The sequence below is a fragment of the Seriola aureovittata genome, chromosome 12 (genome assembly GCF_021018895.1).
Source record: "Seriola aureovittata isolate HTS-2021-v1 ecotype China chromosome 12, ASM2101889v1, whole genome shotgun sequence".
NCBI classification, from domain to species: domain Eukaryota; kingdom Metazoa; phylum Chordata; class Actinopteri; order Carangiformes; family Carangidae; genus Seriola; species Seriola aureovittata.
In genome coordinates, this window is record NC_079375.1 from 6,588,334 (window position 1) to 6,611,068 (window position 22,735).

General features: G+C 41.0%; 3 protein-coding genes across 4 annotated transcripts in view; 1 reads left to right on the forward strand and 2 right to left on the reverse strand.

Moving 5' to 3' along the window:
- Positions 1–14: 14 nt before the first annotated feature.
- Positions 15–11,613, reverse strand: si:dkeyp-68b7.12 (rho GTPase-activating protein 31). The gene is made up of 14 exons (XM_056392429.1): positions 11,575–11,613; positions 10,619–11,004; positions 8,922–9,024; positions 8,626–8,770; positions 8,421–8,503; positions 8,003–8,110; positions 7,749–7,867; positions 7,445–7,619; positions 7,098–7,195; positions 6,716–6,787; positions 5,229–5,981; positions 4,010–4,218; positions 3,157–3,761; positions 15–2,191 (listed from the first exon to the last, which is right to left on the reverse strand). Exons 2-14 carry the CDS (start codon positions 10,704–10,706, stop codon positions 817–819), a joined length of 3,933 nt encoding a protein of 1,310 aa, XP_056248404.1. The 5' UTR covers positions 10,707–11,004; positions 11,575–11,613; the 3' UTR covers positions 15–816.
- Positions 11,614–13,785: 2,172 nt separating this feature from the next.
- On the forward strand, positions 13,786–16,700 carry si:ch211-155e24.3 (uncharacterized protein LOC100150696 homolog). Of its 2 annotated transcripts, none has more exons than XM_056391833.1 (4): positions 13,786–14,289; positions 14,390–14,514; positions 15,284–15,383; positions 15,628–16,700. In XM_056391833.1, the coding sequence occupies exons 1-4, from the start codon at positions 14,076–14,078 to the stop codon at positions 16,596–16,598; spliced, it is 1,410 nt and encodes a 469-aa protein (XP_056247808.1). In that variant the 5' UTR covers positions 13,786–14,075; the 3' UTR covers positions 16,599–16,700. The 2 variants fall into 2 exon arrangements, with proteins under 2 accessions (XP_056247808.1, XP_056247810.1); XM_056391835.1 differs by having other exon boundaries at positions 14,150–14,289; positions 15,247–15,383.
- Positions 16,701–18,019: 1,319 nt separating this feature from the next.
- Positions 18,020–22,735, reverse strand: part of tesk2 (testis associated actin remodelling kinase 2) — a 30,099-nt gene continuing 25,383 nt past the window's right edge. The window contains exons 12-13 of the mRNA XM_056391700.1: positions 21,918–22,451; positions 18,020–20,483 (exon numbers count right to left, since the gene is read on the reverse strand). Coding sequence (XP_056247675.1) covers positions 20,182–20,483; positions 21,918–22,451 — 836 coding nt within the window. The 3' untranslated portion in view covers positions 18,020–20,181. The remainder of the gene's footprint in view (positions 20,484–21,917; positions 22,452–22,735) is intronic.

The following is a 22,735-nucleotide window of genomic DNA, read 5'->3' on the forward strand; positions in this document are numbered from 1 at the left end:
GAACATACGCCATCTTGGAAATATCTTTTTATTCACATATTTTAAAACATTCAACATATTTATTTTAAATGGCACATACTATTCATCCCTGGTCTTTCAAATCTATTATTTAACCACATTTCCGCCAATCTTTTCTTAACACATATACTGTATAAATACATATACTTTATATAAGTATTGTATAATTAGACGACTAGTGCAAACAGGAGTGAGCTGGAATTGAGGTTTATCTTTTTGCTTTTATCAAAATTGAGTTTGAGTGGTGGCGTGTTTTGTTTTTCCAGACCTCGAGTATAAAAGCTATGAAAGTTTAGGGTTTAAATTTTTTTTTTTTTTTAATGGCAGTTTATCCAAATGGTTTATAAAATAAAGAGCAGCATTTCACCTTTAATCCCACCTCACTGTATGTTTGCTTTCAGTTTCTATGTTTTATTTCACTTAATATCAGTAAAATCGCAATTGGGGTGTCCCTGCGGCCTAGGGGCCTAGGGGTTAACGTCCAGCCGGGGACCTTTGCTACATGTCACTCCCCATCTCTTTCCTTTCATTTCGCAGTCAGCTCTCTGCAGTTCTCTGTCTAACAAAATAGGTAAAAACCTATTCATTTTCTGGCTGCGCACCAAGTTTGTGCATGACAGAAAAACCGCTTAAACATCTTTAGTAGCATTAGATAGACAATACTGTTGTTGTAATTTATACTGAAATAAAATCCACATTCAATAAAGATAAAATACAGCCTTTTATGCTACATGTAGAAAAATAGTTTGTACAGAAAAATCAGTTAAAACCAATATACAGACAAAAAAAACCTGCTCACTACACTTCACTTCCCCAGTCCCTCTGCCTCTCCTTCTCCTTCTCGCACTCTTTCTCTTTTTCTCGCCTCATGGTTGCTATGGCAACAGCCTTGTCAAAGCACATGCTGTGGGGACTGTTTCTGCTTGTGTCCCTCGCAGCACCTTCATCCCCATCCCTCCTCCTCTCCCTCTCTCTCTCCCCTCCATCTTTCCCCTGTTCCGCTGCACAAACTCTGTCCTGCTCTGTCTGGACTTTCTGCCTGGTTTCCCTCCCTCTGTCTGCATCTCGTCTCTCTCTTTGCTGCTGCTGCTGCCGCAGGGTCAGGGCAGTGATTTTGCAGTGCTGAGGCTTCGGAGGGACCACCGGCACCGCTTTCACTTGGTAAACTTTCGGGTTTTTGGACACAACCAGCTTCCTGCCTACTGCTCCTTGACTGCTGTCACTTTCCTCACACTTAGGTTTCTTCATATCAGACCAGGCCTCTTTTATCTGCTTATCTACACTTGGCGGTGATCTGAGTTGCTCATGAGCTCTCTCCTGGTCACAGTTCTCCTTTTCTGTCTCTTTTGAAACCACTTCTTCTCCGTGATGATGACGTGCTTCTTTATTGACCACATGCTTCCCTTGAATTGCTTCTCCTAGTTCACTTGTCTCTTTTTCCGCAGACTCTTGCTCTATCTCTGGGTCTGATTCCTCCTCCACCTCTGGTTTAACTTCTGTCTTGTTTGCCCCTCCTTCCTCCACTTGCACTATTTTATCTCCTGAAACCTTTGCTTTCTGGTCTTCCTCCTCTCCATCTTTTTCTACACCTGCAACACCATCCCTCTCAACCTGCTCACTTTCCTCATCCTCGATCACTTCACATATAACATCCTCAAGTTCCTCCCAAATTTCACTGCTACATATTTCACTATCCTGCTCTTTGCCACCTTCGTGCATCTTTTCTTCATCTTTTTTGTCAGCTATTCCTTCTTCACCTTCTTCGGTGGGATCTTCCAACATCTTCTCATCACTTTCTTTTATTTCAAGAACCTCTTCTTTACATATTGCCTCTCTCTCTTTGCATACCCTCCTGTCCTCTCCCTCATCACTGTGTCTCTCTTTCATATCCCCTCCATCACAGGTTCTGAGATCTTCTCTGGATTCCTCTAATGACACATTACCAATTTCCTGTGTTGCATAAATATCTGTGTGACAAGGTGGATGATCAGTGTGAGGGTTATCAACCACTTCCTTCTCATCCTCGACCTCGATAGTGCTTAACTCATCAATGTCATCATCGCTTGGCGGTCGAAACTCCATGCAGCAGTGTGATGACGCGTCTGAAGTCGGATGCTTTTCTTTGTCTCTTTGAACATCTTCCGTGATGTTGACATCTTCCTCTGCTGTCATGCTGCAAATGGATGACAAACAGAAACAGCTAAGATAAATAAGTGGGCATTAAGAAGATATCCTGCTTTTCAGATGAAGATTTAGGGGTTTTGTTAGGTTACATTTCACTGCATTTCCTTGGACATTGGACAAAACAGTTTCTTAGTCCAGTCTTGTTCATTTATGAGATTGTGTGGCAACTGTTTATTTGATGTTATTTGCGAGAACTTTTCATATATATATATATATTTATGTTGAGCTAAATGTACTGTGTGTTCTACTTCTTGCTAGGTTACCTTTATAACAGCCACCATGTGTAGACCTTTTATGTCATTATAGCATCTGTTAAGTTTTACTTTAGAGAAAGAATAGATAGTCATGGTGGTTATTGGTGCAGTATATGTGTTGCTTAAGGTCAGATCCAGGGAAAGAGGGGGGTGGCAACAAGAATTGATAGAGAGCCTATGTAATGTAAAGTTGTAATTATGGTAAATGCTTAAATAAATGCAGCAAAAGTAAAAGAGTGTTAAAGTCAGTTAAGTAACTTAAAAATTTCAGTTATACAGCAATATCTCTCTAAAACCATTGACTGCCGGTCGTACCAGACCAAATCAGGCTGTAGTGGCAAAACCCCTTTAGTGCATGGAACTCTGGGTGAATTTTATTGCTTATGAATTAAAATGTTATTTTTCCTTTCAATAATTTCACTTTAAACTGGTCAGATACAGTCGTAATGTTAATGTACTCATAGGGCAGATATGGAGCAACATTAGCACTTATTTGGAGTCATGTTTGCGTCCATATGACAAATGTAGTTTCAATATCCCGCTCTACTTTTAGCTCTGATTTGATTCCTACTAACTCCTAAGAGAAATACACTTCTTCACTAAAGCTTGCATTGATGTTATGAACTGACAACTTACACACATTTTTAACCGTTGGATTCAGATGTATTATGTAAAAATGTAAAATAGGAACCAGTTTCACCTTTGCATATGGTTTTCTGGTTGCTCTCCTTGCTTATCATGTGTGTCATCCTCTTCCTTATTCATCATCTGCTTTCCCTCCAGTCCTTCTCTGTCTTCTTCATCAATCACTCCTCCCTGCTCCTGATCTCCAGCGGTCGGTTCTTGAGAGTGCAATGTCTCAAACTCTCCCTCCTCAGAGCTCTGTGATGGATCAACAGGAGGTCTATCTTGGGTGCAACTGTCTTGTGCATCAGTGTCTAGTTCCAACCCGGACAGACTGCTTAATAGGAAATCAGCAGGAAGGCTTTTATAAAACATGCTCTCATCTTCTTCACTGCTGTAATCATCGTTATCACCGTGGTCCCCTTCATCCTCCTCTTCAGAGCAAGACTCGTCCGGTCCGTGGACAGGTGAGGTCATGTAAGGTAAGCTGAGGGATTTAGTGTGTCGGTTGTGTAGGTCGAGGCTGAGCGGCCTGTGTGGTTTTAACTCGGTTGGACTCTGAGTGTGTGTTTCAGGGTTTGGCAGCGGCTCTGCAGGGGGAGGAGAAGGAGGCGAAGCTTGCACCATGACTTCATACTCATCGTCTGAGTGACCTGGAGGTTCGACGGAGAACTCGTTCACCTATGAGGTTAAGAGAAACATGAAGTGGAAATGAAATTTTCTTCATGAAAACCTTCTCAGATCCTGACAATCCTGCTCTGACTGCTGGTTCTCTAAAGGTGAAAAAAAATGTAACTTGGTAGGAATTTCTCAAATTATTTTTTCTATTATCATCAAACGTACTGCGTCTTATGCTCCATGTGTTTGGAAAAACTTGCAACCTTCAAATACCATTCAAACCTCATCTGTATAGATATAACAACACAAACCTGATAGGACGTGCTGCAGTCCATATGGTCCAGGGCGCTGCAGTCCATTTGGTCCAGGAAGTCAAAGTTATCTTGAACGTAGCCAAACAGCTCCTGGTCGTCCCCATCCACTTCAGTTGAGTTGAGGATGTCAGGCTCAGCAAATGCACAGGTGTCTTCGGGCTGAGTCACCACTGGCTGAGGATCATCTCGTTCCATCCCTTTCATATCTGTGAATGAAATATAGGCATATAACATTAGAGATGGGCTGATGAGTGTAACATTTATATGGTTAGTTATAAAAGAATAAACTCAAATTCCAAGAATGCTGGTTTAAAAGAAACCAGTTCACGGTCACAAGGACAAGAAAATATCAGATAAAGATTTGTGTCTCTCTAATAGAAAGGCTCCAGCTACAGAAAGACCAGGAAAAAAGAGGCAAATATTACCTTGCACTTGTCTGTGCATTGAAATTTTATAGTATTTTCTGTTCATCATGGTTATTCAGTGTCAGTTGTCAAGTCCCATTGTCTATCTATTCCTCAATTATTTATATTACATTAGTTCGTAAGGATTCACAGATCAAAAGAATCAAGAGCATTTTTCATAAAAGGCTGTGAATATTGTCGTGTAAAGTCCATTGCAGACAATCAGGAAACTTCTTCTACTATATTACTTAAACTATTTTTTCAATTTCCGGCTGAGGGGCTTTGGGTATACTTGCTTTTGAACGTTTTCTGCCCAGTTATGAACTTATAACCAATGAGTGAGCCAGCTGACCTTTCTCTGCCTAGACAAAAATCTGATCGGAGAACTCTATTTGATGGTTTTAGCTTCATTTCTGAAGCTGCTATAGAAACAAGAGTAATGCTAGTTTTTAACTGTTTCTAATTCACAGTTAAAAACAGGGGACATTTTCGAGGATGGGGACATCTGGCAATTGCTTTCATCCAATCTATCCAATATTTGTTGAGATATTTTTTGCAAAACCGCAAAAGTCAACCTTATGGTGGTGCTAGAGGAAAAAGTTCAGGGATCACAAAAGTCATTGACGGATTCATCCTCTGGGGACCTTGATTATCTGTACCAGATTTTATGGCAAAAGATATTTATGATGGACTGATTTAATCAACCACCTGCTTAAAAAGTAAATGATATTGATAACAGTCCAGTCTCAGATTAGTCTCAGCCCAAGTATTTAAAGTAATGGCGATCAAGGTTATGAAGTAGAGGGAATTACCCATGTAGTCACTGCTGTAGTCAACATATTGGTCATTATTTTCAGCATCTTCATCGTCTGGGTTGGAATTGACGCTTTTGGCTCGTTGCTCTCTGGACACGCCTCCAATCACCAGCTCTGGCTTCCGGCTGCTATCTTCTCTCACCTCCTCTTCTCTCTTCTCCTCCTCTATTGCTCCTTCAAACTCTTCCTCGCCAACACCACCTGCCGCCGCTGCATTCTCATCCACGTCCACAATTCCCTCACTGTCTTTCTCTTCCTCCTCAACTTTTCTGCCTTCCTCCTCCTTCATTTCCATCTCTCTGCTTTCCTTCCTCTCCACCTTGTCTCCTTCCTCCTTACCTTCCACCCTGTCCCCTCCATCCTTATCCCTGCCACGATGGATGACCCTGTTGCTCCCGCCCCCCTGCAACACCCCTAATGCCAGGTTAGAGGTGATATGTAGTGGCACAGTAACCATGGTGGGCCCTGTAATGTGCATGGCTGCTCTCCATCCTGCTTTAGTGGAGAGTCCCGGGGATCTTGACTGGAGAGTCTCATTGCCTGTGGACCCTAAACCCTCAGGGTCAAGAGCAGTGTAGGTGCCCTGGGTCCCCCCACTCACTAACCCTGTCCCCCTGCGGTATGTCACAGCATATTCGCTGCCACCCATTGCACCGGAAGGAGCTGGAGCTTCTGAGCCTGGCTGAGGGGAGGGTGTGACTTTAGGAGACGTGTTGATGGAGGGAGGGCGCTGAGTAGAACGTCTGGAACCTGGAACATAATAGAGAGATAAGAACTGGGTCACAAGAAGTTTAACAGTTCAGTCTAGGTAAAAATATAACTGTGAATCTGTGAATCTTTTGTATGGGTCAGTACACACAAATCAAAGGTACTTTTTCCCCCACTTCTCTTTATATTGTTTCATTTTTGTGTGCAGGTTTTAACAGTTTCAAGCATTGAAAGGCGACACTGGAAAAAGTCAGCTAGAAAGACAATTTTCTGTGTCTTTCCATGTTCCAGCTACTCTGAATAATCCACAAGCTTCATTGTAAATAGGTTTCCCTTGAACTGTACTTTCTACACATGAGAACAATCCCAATGAAAACTTTTGAGAGCATGTTCTGCTGATGATTCAGGGTTGTCTCTGGAAAGACAAGTCCCACTAAGTTTTTCAAAAGCCATTTTTTCAATGAACTCAAAGATTCACAGGCGGATATCTCAAAACCTAAATTCATACAATCAAATATTTCCTCATGATCAAACACCACTTGGGGCTAAGTGAGAATTTTAACTTATTATAACAAATTATTATTATCATTATTAATTTTAACTTTTGTACTTTTGGTGAACTGATCCTTCTAATAAACCCCAGATGGGTGGAGTTTGTGTGTATAGTATAGTAAGTCTATAGAATGAAATAATTGTTTTGTTATGTTGGAATATTGATGGTATTTATTCATATTGAATCACAAAATGACTTGTGATTCGTGTGAGAAGAGCAGCACCTTCATTTGGATACAACGGACTGCTGAGGGAGTCCATGCTTCTTGCTGGTCTCAAAGAAGCCCTGTCTTTCTCTGGAAAAAAAAAAACATACATAAGAGTGGGATGAGAGGGAAGCTGTGAAAACTGATTACATAGAAACTTTGAACCTCCTGTCTGAAACTGCCCCCAACAACTTGGTTCTAAATCAAATTATTAATGCTTATAACCTCCAAAGGTTTTAACCTCAACCTGAACATTATCAGAAAGATCATACATTTAATTTTGAGCTATAAGAATTGAAGCAGATTATGATCATCAGTTTTTAACAGTATATCAATTTCCTACACCACAGTAGAAGCAAATACTCCAACTGAGAAAAAGGAACATGAGAAGGTTTCGTACCTTTAGCTGAGTGTTTGTGCCTTCGCCGCGGGTCTGGGAATCGTCCTCCGATGTTGAATATGGACATCCACTTCCTGCCCTTGAGAGATCCTTTCCTCCTGAGGTGAACAAGACGGACATTCACAGGGAAATGGTTTATACAGTATGAAGAACGCAATGGTAAACCTGAATTCCACCAAGGAAACTCAGAAACGTTTTTCTAAGATTCAGTTTCTTGACATTATGACATAACGTCAACATGCTTTACTTTACCGTGAAGTTTAACACTCTGCCTGCGCAGGAAAAGGGTAAACATAAATTTGTAAAGCAGTGTGATGACACTCCTGATAAATGGATGGTCTCCTCACTTGTCTGTGCCTTCAATGATAGCGTGGTAGGGTCTTATGGCGATAGGACCGTCTCCTGGACTGATGTTCCCAAAGCTGGGGCAGGGATGAGAGGGAACAGACTTGAAAAATCCTTCATCCTGATTGGACTCTGCTGATGGGGAGGGGAGGGACTTCCTTCTCTCGGATGATACACCTGAATACAGCAGAAGAAAGAGATGAGGCAGAGGTGAGTGTAAGCCGGTCTCTGTGTGTGTGTGTGTGTGTGTGTGTGTGTGTGTGTGTGTGTGTGTGTGTGTGTGTGTGTGTGTGTGTGTGTTCTAACCTTGCTCAGGAAACAGCTGAGGGACATGTGTGAGGATGAACTCCACTACAATGGACTGAACCCTGACCTCCATGAAGGCCGCTGTACCATTAAACCCAGTCGCCTCAATGTCCTTTGACCTTAACATAAAGATTGATTGATTGATCATTGATTGATTGAGTGGCTAGTTCAGTGTATTGCTCAAAGGCCCTTCAGCAGCAACAGAAATATATATATAAATAAGGCGCTGATCTAGGCCACTGATATTAGCACACCTGAGCAGGTTGGGGGCCCAGACGATGGCCAGGTTTCTGGCGTGCATGTTGGTCTCTGAGGAATGTGAGGCCATTCTGACCAGATGATGCATGAGGTACTCCAGAGTCCTGAAGGAAATAAAGGTGAAGACTTAAACCTGCAATAACTGCCAAAATAAATAGGCTGTAAATTGGCTAGATCACTTTTTTCTCCTGAATAGTGACGACTTTGTAAAATGCTAATATGAATCCAAATGAGTCTTTAAGTAAAAATAATGGAACTAAAATGTTATATCCACTGGATGGTATAACTGCAGACTAAATACCAACTGTCACCTACTTATTCGAGAAAGAAAAGGTTGGTTTTACTTTTGGCTTAGATGGAAAATCTAAATGAGATTTTTAAACAAGGCATTGAGTGAGCTGCACGAGACTGTACCTGTAATGAAGTGCTGGTAGTTCTTTCAGAACATCTCTGATCTTTACCAGCCTCTCCTCCTCCAGCTGGATGGCCACAGCCTCCTGCAACACAGACACGTGTTTGAATCAATATGAAAAGACAATTCATCTCTTTCTATTAACTCCATGAACAAACAGGAGGCGGGGGAAATTGTGTGAAATGTTTGTGCGTCCGTGCTACTCACAGCGAACTTGTCGTACAGCTGGTATGTGAGCAGCGGGTTCGGCAGCTCTCTGAAATAAGCTTTACACAGAGAGCTGACACAGTGGATGTCCTGCAGATACAAATCCTTGTTCAGATCTGGATTCCCGTCGTTCTCAAACTCTCCCCTAGTTTTAGAAAAAGAGGAATTCATTTTAGAGCATGTTAACACAACCACAAACACATACTAATAAAAACTTAGTAGAGTGTACATTTAGAGATATAGGGTCAGACACACAGCTGCACACACACACACACACACACACACACATAACTTGCCTTAGTTTCTGTATGTTGGACGACACTCCGGACAACCTGTAGATTCCGTCCACGACTCCATGATGCTCAACAAATTCACTGCAGCATCGCAAGACCTGAGGAACTGTGTCACATGACTCACATTAATGACCTGAATATTCACATAACAATAAGATGAATTGTTATAAACTTCGATTATGAACATACATGTTCAGATTTGTATGTGTTTTGTCTGTGTGTTTCACATGTGATAGTCTAGAAGCCCATTTTTGTTGGTTTTATGTCAAACAAAAAGACGAAATAATACCCTCACACTGCTATCTCCTTCCTAGTATTTATTTTGATCTCCATAGACACCTGGGGAAGACTGATTGGGTTTGAAGTTGGATTACTTTTGTCCTTTTGTGTAGATTATTGTTAACCAGCGCCTACAAATAATTTATGGACGATTATCAAATATAAACAAAATATATTGTACTATGTATTTCCAAATTGTCATAAAAGCAGTGTAATCATGTACAACATCAAAACTAGTTGATATACATATATACAAGTATATAAATTAAATATTTTATAACATACATTATATTGTGAGAGCATTTTTGGCAGCATGGCTCAAGGGATAGCAATGTTAGTACAAACTATGGTCCACAGAGGATGAATCATACTCTATCTAATCCTAATCATGCCCTGACATTTGTTCCGGTGCCACCATTAAGTTTGTATCTGTGGTTTTGAGTGAAATGTCTCAACAACTATTAGACGGATTGGTACAAACATTCATGTCCCCCCTCAGCATGATTTGCGGTAACTGTGGCGATCCTCTGACTTTTCATGTTACGCCATCATCAGGTCAAAGTTTCAGTTCATCCAATTCTGTGGTTTTACGTCCAAATACCCGCAGAAGCCATGACATCTCCACCCGCCCTTCTGTACCTTGTGTTTAGTGCTAATTAGCAAAAGGTAAGCATGCTAACACACTGAGTTATTATTGTGATCATGGTGAACATTATACCCGTTACACATCAGCACATTAGCATTGTCATTTTGAGCATGCTAGCAGTAGTTTTGTTTCTATCTAAAAGAAAATCCGCTCTTAGGGGATAAGAAATGGCAGGGTGGGCGGTTAAAGAATACATGGACTCCTGTCAGATAGGAAATAGCAGTATGTACTCACATGGCTGACTATAAAATGAGTAGTTACCATTTAAAGCATTAAAGTAAACTGGGTGTGGTTAATGCTGTGTGTTGAAAAAGAAATTATTTTGCATGTACTAAGTCTTTTTTTGGCCTCATATCCGTCTGGGCAATGCAAAATGAGAAACCAAGCATTTAAAAAACATGACAAATATTCTGACCAAATAACAGAGATTACTAAATTGCTACCCATCAACCTGCTGAATATTTGTTTTTACAACTATAGCATGATATTTTAGTGGATGTAATTAAATATTCACAAAAACACACTTCTAGTTTACCAGATTACTCAGGATATGGAGTACATTCATATCTATGCACACACTGTTATATAGATATTGTTTGATAATTCAGATTTCTGTGGTTGTTGTGGATGTATGGTTATTTATCTGTACGACATGGTGTTTAGTATGTGCTCTACTGCCTGTCGTAGTTACAGGCAACTCTTTGGAACAGAGAACAACAGAACACAATACAACAGGACTTTTTTTTTTTTTTTGGAGTGGGGTTCGTTTACTTACTCTCTTGAGAGGAGGCAGTCAGGTGCTCGAGCAGATCACATCCAAACACCTTCTCTTTGTTTCCCCCTCTTCTCCGAACTCTTCGCATCTCGTCCTGTCTTCTGTTTCCACCTCACATTCAGACCGGCCCGAGCAGTTTGTGACTGTCAGACTGACTTTCTGACGGTCGGCGTGGCTCCTGGGTGTGTTGACCAACTCGGTTAATGTGACAATGACTTTGTAGAGGTGGTGCACATTTCAGAGATTTGACCGTGCTGCTGTTGCTGCTGCTTCTGTTTCCTTTTCTTCAGTGCATGGTTTTCAGGTGCAGGTTGCTTCCTCTGTAAGCTGCGTTGCACTGGAGTTCAAGCTGGTATGTTAGGACATACTTCGGTTCATCTTCCACCCTGAAAAAGCAGAAATAAAGGTTTCTTTGTGCAAACAGCAGCTTCACATTGCAGAGAACAATCTCCCACTAAAATCAAATAACAAATGGCGATGAATCCTCAGCATACATATGTGGCTCTTCACTTCCCCCTGATGCACTCAATATATTTTCGAATGAAAGGCCACACCCTTGCTTCTGAACTTCTCCTATTGAGTGAAGTGAGCCTCTGAACGTTTCACTCCGGCCACACCACAATGTCTCTCTGGACTGGTGGACCCACCTAAACCTCCAATCTCAGCTCCTGCTTGAAGACTGACTTCATTACAGACCCGGTCTCTGTCCTACTTGCCCACATGTCATGGCCACCGCGGCCCCTTTTTTCACTGCAGCGGAAGTCAAGCTCTGTTTAAGCCTGAACATATAGCACTGACATTCAAACTCGCTGCCCCATCCCCTCCATCTTCCTGACACCTGCCGCTGCTCTGCTGTTGTCCACCACCCCTCCCTGTCTGTCCACTTTGAAGGAAGAGTTTCAGTGTAGAAACCTGAGAAAATAAACAATTTAAAAAGAGAATACTAGTGTTCCTACCTTCACTCTGCATCAGCGCGCAAGAAGCAGCATAAAATGATGACGCAAGAAAACCACTAAACTTCCCCTGTTAACTTCCTGCGTGTCTCTCCTTCTCTTGCGCTTTCTCTCTGTATGTGGCCCACGCTTTCTCCGCCTCTGTTGACTGAGTAGGGAAATCAGTTCAGTGTATCTGTACAGTACATCTATTTCCCTTTATGTGCTGTGTTTTTCTCAGTGCAGGCCAAGTTCCTTGTATGTTATTCACCCTGACAGCGAGAAATGGATGCTGAATGTAGCTACAGAACAGTTCAACTGAAGAGAAAAGACAAATGTTTGACTCACTTCCTTTGGTTGTGTCAGTTGTACATGTATGCTATGTACCAATACTTATCACTGAAAACTAAAGCATCACACAGAGCCTCAAAGTACCACAAACTGCCACACAGTACCTCACAGCAAATCACAAAGTGCAACGAAGACTCAAAAAAGTACCAATGCAAACAGTCACCACAGTGTATAACACAGATTACTTCAAACTGCTGGAAACCGATACCATCCAGTGCCATTGATTACTAGAAATTATCCCAAAGACCCAGAAATTACAACACAACAGAAACTACAGAAATAGTGTGGGTCCCCCTGGAGCTCCTGGGTCTCATCTTCTTCATGTAACACACCCGTCATACCCAGCAGCAGCAGCAGCAGCAGCAGCAGCAGGAGCAGCAGAGGCCTAACCATAACCCTAAACCTAACTTTACCTAACCTAAGCCTAACCCTAAACCTAAGCCTAAACCTAAGCCTAAAACTAACCCTAAACCTAAACCTAAAAAATAAATCCCAAATAGGCTACCAAACAGTATCACACTGTACCACAATGCAAAGAGCAAGTATCAAAATTAGCACAAAGCACAGAGAATATGACTACACCACATAGTGCCAGGAGTTTCACAAAAGAAAAACAAAGAAGGCCTGCCATTAAATCCCACAAAGTACAAAAATAACCACAAGGAATCACAAATAACATGACTATAAAAGAGTACTTTTATAGAAATTAAAAACACTACAGGCATACCACAAGTTACCACAAAGTGTAATCCATATATGTGGCATTTGGATGCAATGTAATGTTGTAAATTCAATTAGATATTGTTGTACTTTATGATATTCTTTGATACTGTTAAGTATATTATAACCCTGTGTGGTAGTTTGGGCCTGTATCTCTTTCTACAGCATTTGGTTATTATACAGTATTCTTAGCATTTGGCTAGCTGATGTTAGAGTTTATGATGCAAGGTGTTTATAATAATGTGTGATTTTTCAGTGAAAGTAATGACAGTCCGTTGCTTGGCAACGACTTACTTCTAAGGCACTCTTTATAAAGTTTTTATAAGTTGTCACTAATGCCTTTAATAAATCATTTACCAATGTTTTATAGAGCTGTCATAAGCCATTAATAAGATCAGTCGAGACTTCGAAGTTTTCCTAATTTGTTAATAAGTTGATTTTGGTCCAAATACGCCATGTTTTTCCAGAGGGTAAGTCCATTAGTCTTTTTCATAACCTGGCAACTCAATCTGATGTACAAATCATTAGCAAATGAGTCATTAATGGTTTATAACATCTATACCTTGAGGTCCATATCGATTCTATCAGTAATCCTGCTATTTAAGTTTTGTCATACGTGCAAATATCAGTAACACCTTTCTTTTTTATTCCCCCTGTTTAGGTTTAGGTTCATAAACATTATACAGTTAGAAAGTTTATAACACACTATAATGTAGTTGTAAGCAGGTATTTGTTTATTAAAGTATATTATAACTCCTGTGGTCACCCATATGTGGACGTTGGGGTATAAACAGATAATGAATGACAATGTACTGTAGTAAAACTGAAATTAAATAACAATAAAAATAAAATACTTTCATAAACTTTTAATGTGTCCCTCTATTTGCTTACAACTACATTATAGTGCGTTATAAACCATTAATTGTTGTATCATATGTAAAGTGTTGAGTATCTGTAGTCACCTGGGTTCAGCATGAGTTCTGACAGTGCGCATGTCATTGCATATTTACGGTAGTACTGTGTCACCTGTGGCTGCAAGGGACGCTGCTGTGGTAACCTCGTTTTATATTCCTGCACGTCCCATACGGGCGGCAATACAGTTGAACTAACATCCGACTAACGTCAAAAAAAGCACACAAAGACCTTTCGAGGTGTATTTATTTCATGGCAGAAGATGTAGAAGTATGTTAGTTTAAAGAAAAAGGTCGCCTATATTCAATGCAAGGAACAGGAGAGCGAGTGACACCGCTCGTACGAAGCGCAAGGGGTAATAAAAGGAGCGAGCCTATCCCCGAACCATCCGCGGAAGAAATTAACGGCTCACTTCCAGTTCCCAACAACGATGAATACAACAGTCTGACCAGCAATTTGTGTACGTTTATCCTGAAAGTGGGTCACATACAGGCGTGAATATATTTATTATCATTTGAATAAGAAGCTGAAGTCATTGCAAGATGGAGAACTGCAGCTTCCAGAGCCAGCTGCTGTCCGTCATGGAGGTGCTGGCTAAGGCGGCGGTGGCGGAGATCAACCGGCGTGTGGATGATAGCTGCGCGGTGCTCCGGCTGGAGGTGAGCCAGAGCCGGCGGGACATCGACCTGCTGAAGAGCAAGTGCGAGGTGATGGAGGCAGAGCTGAGGAGGACCAGGATGAGGGCCAGGAGGAAAGGTGAGGAGGGTGGCATGAGATTATTCACTTGTCAAGTTACTGTCTGTAGTTCCTGCTTTTCAAACGTGGAGACATGTGTATCTTTGTTCTTCTTCCTCAGTGTTTTATCCTCCAGCCGGTGAGAGATTTTCTCCTTCAGTCAAAGTAGTTTTGAACAGAGAGAGACAGAGCGCAGACTGGGACAGACAGATGATGGATGCTGAGGCTCAAAATCAACCCCAGCAGGTATGAGCACTGCATCATTTTATTTTGACTGTATATTGATCAGTATATTCAATATACAGTCATATAAATAAGAACAGAAAATAAATTAATTCTCAGACATGAGAAGCTGAAACCAGAAAATGTTTGCCATTTTTGCTTGACTTTAATTATGTCAATAATTTATTATTATTTGATTTATTCACCTCACTCAGAACTCAGAACACCCAGGAAATCTCTTGGCTTAGGAATCAAACAGTTTGTTCCCATTTGTGAGCTAAGAAGAGAAAAAAGTGATTAATAGTTTAGACAATGAAACAGCAAAAACTGTAAATAAATTAATAAATAAAAAGCTGAGGGTTGACTAACCAAATGTTAAAAAAAAAAAAAAAATACCTACAAATATTCAGTTTGTAATCAAATATGACAAAGAAAGGCTAAAATCTAAAGACATTTTAGCATTTTTCCACTATTCTTGCTTGAAAAAGACTCAAATAATGAATCAATTATCAAAAATAGTTACAGATTATTTTTCTGTCAATTAATTAATCAACTAATCAACTAATCATTCCAGCTCCCAAAAATAACTTTAAAACTATAAACACTTGTATGTTACTGTATTTCATTTCTTCATGAAGTCAATTTCCATTTGATGATCATATACTGTATGTGGTCAGTGTATTGTACAAATAGTAGATGGGTTTTCCCTCTACTTGCACAACTGGTGTGTGTTTGTGTATTTATCTGACTCCACAGCGTGTGTGTCGTATTAATGCTGAGCCTGGTGTTGCAGTGTGCAGACATGGAGCCCGCTAATGAAGCTGACCACATACAGATCAAAGAGGAGTGCGCAGAGGAGGACATGTGGAAGAACGACCCAGAGGACGAACACAGTGAGTGTGAACACTTTTCAGATACACACATGAACTTCCTCTGCCCATGTCGACGCTGCAGTCACACACAGTCTCACACATAGGGCTGAGCAAAGTAGTTTCAGGTGATGTTGTTACTCAGCCGACATTGACTGCATTACCTCACCATGTCAAGCAACAGTGCAAAAGATACGTGCTACGAGAACCCATGCTCACTGAAAACCTCTACTTCAATATTAAATGTGGTTTCCTTGTTTTTCCTTAGTCTCTGGAGCTGAACAGCCGGCGTACTTCAAAACCTCACAACCTGCCCAGACTGACGGCTTTGTGAACCGTTACCTCTCAGCTGAGAACCCAGCAGACCCAGAATCTCTCGTTTCCCCAGCGGACGGCTACACCGCTTTGAAGGAGCAGCAGCTGAGCACAAACCAGAATGGGACAGAACTCGTAGTGAAACATGAGAAAGAGGAAGAGCCCGATGAGAACGCAGCTCCTCTCGATTCAGGCCACAAGTTTGTGACGGAGGAAGGTGACGATCAGCTGTGGTCGTCAGGTCTGTGCGGAGACACCGGTGATCCGAGCTCCTCCTATGCCGGGCAACAGTTTGAGCAGATTCCCACTGTGTTCACACCTCAAAGCGGCCTGCATTTGGAAGATATGGCACCCAGAACTCACTCAGTAGGGAAATCACATTGTGTCACGGTGAATGTATCACGAGCAAAAAGACGAGCCAGAACGCTGGGATGTAAAAGACCACAGGCAGATGAAGGACACAGCGCTTTGTCTCAGATTAACTCCGTGGATCAAAGCTCCCTTCCTCAACAATGGCAGCATCAGTACAGAGACGTTGCACCTGCTGTGAGGAACCCAGATCAGGATCCGTTGGCGCCGAATCCAGCGGCCTCCTCGCTCTGCGGGCACAGCCGCAGTGGCTTCGGCCTGGCGAGGATGAGGATGAGGACGCCCTGGAGGTCCGGCATCGGCGAGAAGAGGTTCAGCTGCACGTACTGCGACAAAAGCTTCATGAGGTTCAGTCAGCTGAAAGAGCACCTGAGGAGCCACACGGGGGAGAAGCCGTTCAGCTGCCTGCAGTGCGGCCGGAGCTTCACCAAGCAGTGCAACCTCATCAGACACGCGGTGGTCCACAGCGGGGAGAAACCCTACGAGTGCTCGCTGTGCGGGAAGTGCTTCACCCAGCGCTCCAGCCTCAAGTCCCACCAGAAAACAGCTCACTGAGTTCAGAGTGGTTTATTTTATACATCTGATTCCTGTGTTTGGTAACTTTAAGAAACTTTTAACTGGAGCTGGGAAAACATTGATTAAACTGTTTTAATTCTATAGTTATTACATTGTCATTATTATGTTTGTTTATTTATTTAATATTATAACATTTGATATAATATTGATATTGTAAAAACAGACTAGTCTGGAATTGTAATACCATAATTAAGCTGAAGGCTGCGGCTAATAATTATCTCATTATCAATGAATATGAGAATTGTTTTTAATTGTTTTGTCTATTAACGGCCAGAAAATAGAAACAAATGTCCATTCTAATTTCAGACACACCAAGGTGACGTCTTCAAATGTTTAGTTTTGTCCGACCAAAACCCAAAGATGTCCAGTTTACTGTTACCTGTGACAAAGAAAAGCATCAAAGTTTCATAACTGTGAATGTGAAAAACCATATATTTGATATTTTAGCTTAAAAACAATGATTGATTAATTGACAAATCATTGCAGTTGTAATTTAGTTCAAAGGGCCATACCAGCGTGGTTTTAAGGTTGAACTACAAATCCTATGTACTTCAATTTTTTTTTTTTTAAATGTATGCATAGAATTGAATTGAAGCCAACGGCTGCCCGATACTTAAGGTTAAATACATTAAAATGATTAAAACACAAAAAATGGTCAGTATCTGATCTGCAGGAGATGGACTAAGATACGCAGAACCACTGGTATGGTCCTTTAATTGTGTATCTTCATGTTTTTTAATACTAGTTTGGTCAACATATCAATGTTACTGTTGTTATTTTTAGAAATGATCTTGTGTATAAATATGTTTTGAAATACACCAACAGTCATATCGTCACATTATATTGTAACATCACAAAGAGAAACAGTTTAAAGATGCTAGAGGGTAAACCAGACACTGCTGCTGCTATCTGGTTGGACAGAAACTAACCAGATAGCAGCAGGTGCGGTGGTCAGGTCCTGACACACTAAAACACGACCAAGTCTTTCTATCCATATAGTCCTCCAACAGCTGTTTACTTATTTAATCCTACACAGTATGAAAATTAATTAGCAGATTGAAATTTCCTCTAGTTGTGTAATCAAAAACAAACACTTCGCCCTGTGACTCTCAGGGATTACTAATTTGGGGTACAAACCAGGGCCAAGCTGGTCTAAGTAGACTGGTCATATATTTCTTACCTGGAGAAACCATCTTGACACTTGATCAGGATGTAAAGTCTGGATCTTTTGACACCAGTCGTCCACATGATGACTTCAGTCTCAGAACTTGCTAATCAAACCTGAAAGCAAAAGTTTCACATTTATTTTAAAACATATACGATTTTCACTGAAGGTTCACCGAAATCATCCTGAAGAAAAGACTAAGAGACGAACACAAGGAAAACTCAGGGAAGCTCCGTTATTCGATCAGCAAAAACATTTCAATCTGTATTTCATCGAGGGAGGTAACACAAACTTTTTACATAAATATACAAAGGTAAGACATTAAAAATGTTTTCTCATAAATATCAAATTAGATCCTTTATCCTGTAAAACAGTGTGGTGAAAGTTACATTTGTTGCATAGAAAGTTGAGACGAGTAGTTAAGAGGAGATCACTGTACAAGTGCATTTTAGTTCCTATTGGAGTGAACAGACGGAGATCAGCAGAGAGTAACATCAGGATCAATACACAAGTGCTGGAGCAGAGGCAAACGCGGTTCATCATGTTTAATGAGTAAAAATCTAATTTTATAATGCAACACACCTTCCAGATGAGACTCTCATTAAAGCTGAAGAAATGCTTTAACCTGTGACATTCAACTCTGCAGTCTCACCCCTTCCACACCTGTGAAGCACAGGAAGTGGACAACAGAACACAGTGACGATCAAACAGGAAGTCTGACACCAAATCTGTTTAAGACATTCATCGGAGCGTGTTAATAATAGTAGAAAATGTCATGAGACCACCAATTTATTGAAATAAAAATTCAATCAAATGTTAGCAGCAACCTCATTAGAGAGTGTTTTTCGGAGTATCAGAGACTTTAATGAAATGTGCTCCACTAACAAGGAAATATACACTGAATTTTAAGGAAATGCGCGGGGCAGTACATGTGTACCAGTGGTACATTATACGCCACAGGGAGACCAGTAAAGCCTGGGCCTGCAGTCATCTAAGCCCCAACATCATGTTCAAAAAATGAGCCTGTGGCAGCTTTTTAGACGATTACGTGTGTGTGTGTGTGTGTGTGTGTGTGTGTGTGTGTGTGTGTGGAGTTTCAGCATTAATCAGTTTGTTTCATGACACTGTTTCATTTGCAGTATTTTGACACCGTGAATTATCTTTTTTTGTGTAAACTGTATGGTTCATATACAGTATAATTCACATTACTGCTGGCCTTTATGTTTATCTTTAGCTACAAGTTCCACATGAGATTGATCTCCCATCTTAAAGGAGCCTCCAGTTTCTAGAAATTTCAATTTTGACTTTAAAGCAAGACTACGTAACTTTTGCAGAACATCGGCCGCTTTGGAGCGAACAGTTTGTCTTTTGGCTTTATTTTTTGACAATCATCATCGTGCGTTTAGAGTTGCAAGAGGGGGCTGTTTTGAAAACTCGTAAATACTGACGAATGAAATTGGTGGCTCGGCTTCAAATGCGGCAACACTGCCCACGAATGCTTTGACTGCTGAAGGGTGTTGGCTTGCTTCATCTGTGGCACTTATGGCCTATGTCATCAAGTAGCAACCAAACTGATGTACTTTAAGTCCTTAAAATCCTAAAACCATCTCCTTCATAAACTGGCAGAGTTTCCCGTGAAATAGTTCGAGGAGGCATGTTGTTGTAAAATATTTCACTGCTGCAGTCAGGTTTGAGGTTGCTGGGATGGTTTGAGATTCACCATCTGTCTAATGCGTGTTTGTGTTTGAGGCACACATTTATTACGAATCATCTCTAATTCTTTCCACTGAATGTCAGCGCACGGCCTCGTTTATCCGAAGGATGTGGACAATGTTTTTTGATTTAGTTTAAAAAGTACTTGTCTAACAAAAGGGGAAAGTATCAAAACACATTTCAGATTTTTAGACACTCACACATACACAACACAAGGGATCTTCAGTGCCCCTTATCATAGACAAGGCGCCTAATATATGAAACTTTCAAGGAAAAAAATCTACATCATCTCACAATAGTAAATATAAACAACCTTTCAAAAAAATAATCTCTATTCCGAGTGTCCACCGTGTTGATAAAAGCTTTTTTTTTTGTGCTAACACCTTGTTCTGTCACACCTGGGTGATAACAGCTTTGAAAAATATTTATTTATCTAAATTCAGTTGTGTTTGATTTATTGAACATGTGATACATTCACTTGATAGATAAAAATCAAGTGGTTTTACTTTTCTTTTTACGTTATATTTATCCAAAATCTTTGAAATGCATCCCGGTCCGTCAGTCTACTTTTAAAAATTCTTGTCCATGTCCTCACAGTCAGGAGTCCGAGTCCCCGTCTCTTGTCCAATAACCGGCACATGCTCCTCACCGCCTCCTTCATGTGAGTGTTTGGGTTTAAATCTGTTACATCGGGCAGGTGTCTGTCCCTCTTTCTCCTTCCTCCTCTGCCTCCAGGCTGCAGGAGCAGTCCATCGCCTCCCCGCCCTCCCTCTCGCTGCTGGGGACCAGCGTTGACCAGCTCTCCCCCAACAAGTCCTCCTTGTTTCCCTCCTTCCTACCCTCGACCTCTCCATCGTCCTCCCCTCCTCTCTGCCTGCAGTAAGGTGGGATCTCAACCACGACGTATTTCTTCGCCCAGCCGCCCAGCAACGCTTTCTGTCGGATGTCATTTCCAGTCAGGCCGGCGTCAGACCTGGAGTTAGGCGCTGAGGGGGAAAAAAAAGAAAAGACAAAAAGAGGCAAAACAGGAAAGAGAGGAGAGAAAAAGTAAGGACAGTAATATAAGTGTTAAAATAGGAAAAAGGAAAACAGAAAAGAGCAGAAAAAAGAGCAACAGTAAAAACAAGGACAAATTCACCATTATTATATGATTTCGGAAATTATTTATGTTGGCAAAGTATAAACTCGTATCAGAGCTAAAGCAGTAAACTAAAATAATATAAGTACTGTAAATTAAGGCAACAAAAACTTATAATATATAACTTCTGCATAATTATACACAAAAACAATGTGAGTTGCTGCATGCATTTTTCTGCTAAGGAAAACAACTCATTGCTTAATCTAGTACGAAGCATCTCATATGTTTCCTTCAGATTTCTAAGTTGATTACTGACAAATAAACATAAATGTCTGCAGCAGCCAGGAGAGCAGGGCTGATCTGTTTCAAGGCCATAGAAGTGCTTTTCAAGAGGAGGAAATCTCAAGGATGAACAAGGAATGGACCAAAAGACAGGACACCCCATCATCATCATCATCATCATCATCATCATCATCATCATCATCATCATCTTCATCATCTCTGGGATGAACTGCCACGCTTCATTTTAAATCACTAATCAAGTGTTTGCCATCATGTGTAGCATCTCTTATCAGTGTCAAATGCAGCTATGAGCTTTTCTAGTTACATTAGGCATCAGCTGACTCCAACCACATCTTGTTATGTTACTAGAGGTGTTTTAAGTTGAACTGTATTTATTTTATATTACTTTTAATCATAAATAATTTTCTATTCTACTTTACCAAATACATCGAAGCAATGTTTAGGTTATCTTTGTTTTTCCAACACTATATATCTTAACAAGATGCACTTGCATTGCCTGGTGTCCTGCCATGATCTCAATGACAAAAAAAAAAAAAAAAAAACAAGACACGTATGCAAGTACCAGCAGTTTGTCATCAAGAATCGAGTTTCAAAAAAAGTCCCTTTAGTATGCATATTTATGCAGCAAAGGACACCGAAATCTAAACAGATCATCTACTCCACATAGCGTACCTGTGTTGCAAGTATGAAGTTTCTACCATGAATCGTTCTTGAGTTATTGCTTCATGTGTTGACAGTGTCACAGAGTAACAGATGCCAGCATGACATATTGAATACCTCTTATTTTCTAATATTTATATATATATATATTTTTTTTTTTTTTTTAAGGAGCAAATTTGCCTAATCAACAACATATTTGGTAATAATAGAAATTAGATTTGTGCAAACTTCACAAACACAGTTCAAAGTTGTATATTTTTTTAGTGGTAGATTCTTTTAAAATAAATCTATGCCTGTGTCTTAGTTCCTTGGTTAGCAACAGCTTCCCGCTGCCACCACCCGCCAAGAGCCATGTACATGTCCTCATCAGACAACTCACCTGGAAGCGTTGTGGACAGCTGGCTGGAGTTACAGGTAAGAGACCCATTGTTGTTGGAGCTGACAGCAGCAGCGAGGTGGAAGACCTCGGAGCGGGGCAGTTGGGGGGACACCGGTAAGGAGTGGCACTGTCTTCCTGGCAGCTGCTGCCAGTAGTAAGACGCCTCCTGTTGCGGCCCCACAGGTCCATGAGCAGGTGGCTGGTTACTGAACACACTCCCCGGAGGTGAGTGGAGGTCAAACACCAGCGAGAAGACAGACTTGCTGGGCACATCATAAAACTTGATCTTGCCCCCACACAGGTCCTCTCGGGCGGTGAACGGGTTGATCTTGCGGGCTTTGGAAGCTCGCTGAGTAGTGGGTGGGTTATAGTAAGGGTCCTGGACGTTGACTTTTCTTATTGGTTTGCAGGAGAAGATGTCTGATTGGCTGCGGCTGAGCCAGATGTTGCGCCGGGGACGGGGTGATTTCGGCGGGATTTTGTCATCCTGGAAACCGAGAGGGTTCAGCCGCTTGAAGCCTTGGATCTTTTCACCTTGAACAAAAAGACAGAGCATCGTTTTGTGACATCCTGAAGTGAAATCTAGTAGATATAAGTCTAGAAGTGTATCTTTGACTTTGAAGCAAAATTAACAGTCATAGTTAGATATCTTTTTCATAGTGATAATCTAATGTAACCACTAGGTGGCACTACAGGCTCAATCCTGCATAGAGTGGCTATGAGTTCCTGGAGTCCCTGTTCTTCAAATGTTTCCTGTGATACTACAGCAGATTGTTTTCTCTTAAGTTTGTTGACTTTAAATTTTTTCATAAACTTCA

What these genes read in the sequence shown, in the direction of transcription:
- si:dkeyp-68b7.12 (XM_056392429.1), bottom strand. Translation starts at nt 10,706, where the DNA reads ATGCGAAGAGTTCGGAGAAGAGGGGGAAACAAAGAGAAGGTGTTTGGA. An exon ending in TCAGCTGTTTCCTGAGCAAG is followed by an intron (nt 7,620 to 7,748) that starts GTTAGAACACAC and finishes TGCTGTATTCAG; the next exon opens with GTGTATCATCCGAGAGAAGG. An exon ending in CTACAGCAGTGACTACATGG is followed by an intron (nt 4,219 to 5,228) that starts GTAATTCCCTCT and finishes TTTCATTCACAG; the next exon opens with ATATGAAAGGGATGGAACGA.
- si:ch211-155e24.3 (XM_056391833.1), top strand. Translation starts at nt 14,076, where the DNA reads ATGGAGAACTGCAGCTTCCAGAGCCAGCTGCTGTCCGTCATGGAGGTG. An exon ending in GATGAGGGCCAGGAGGAAAG is followed by an intron (nt 14,290 to 14,389) that starts GTGAGGAGGGTG and finishes CTTCTTCCTCAG; the next exon opens with TGTTTTATCCTCCAGCCGGT. An exon ending in CTCAAAATCAACCCCAGCAG is followed by an intron (nt 14,515 to 15,283) that starts GTATGAGCACTG and finishes CTGGTGTTGCAG; the next exon opens with TGTGCAGACATGGAGCCCGC.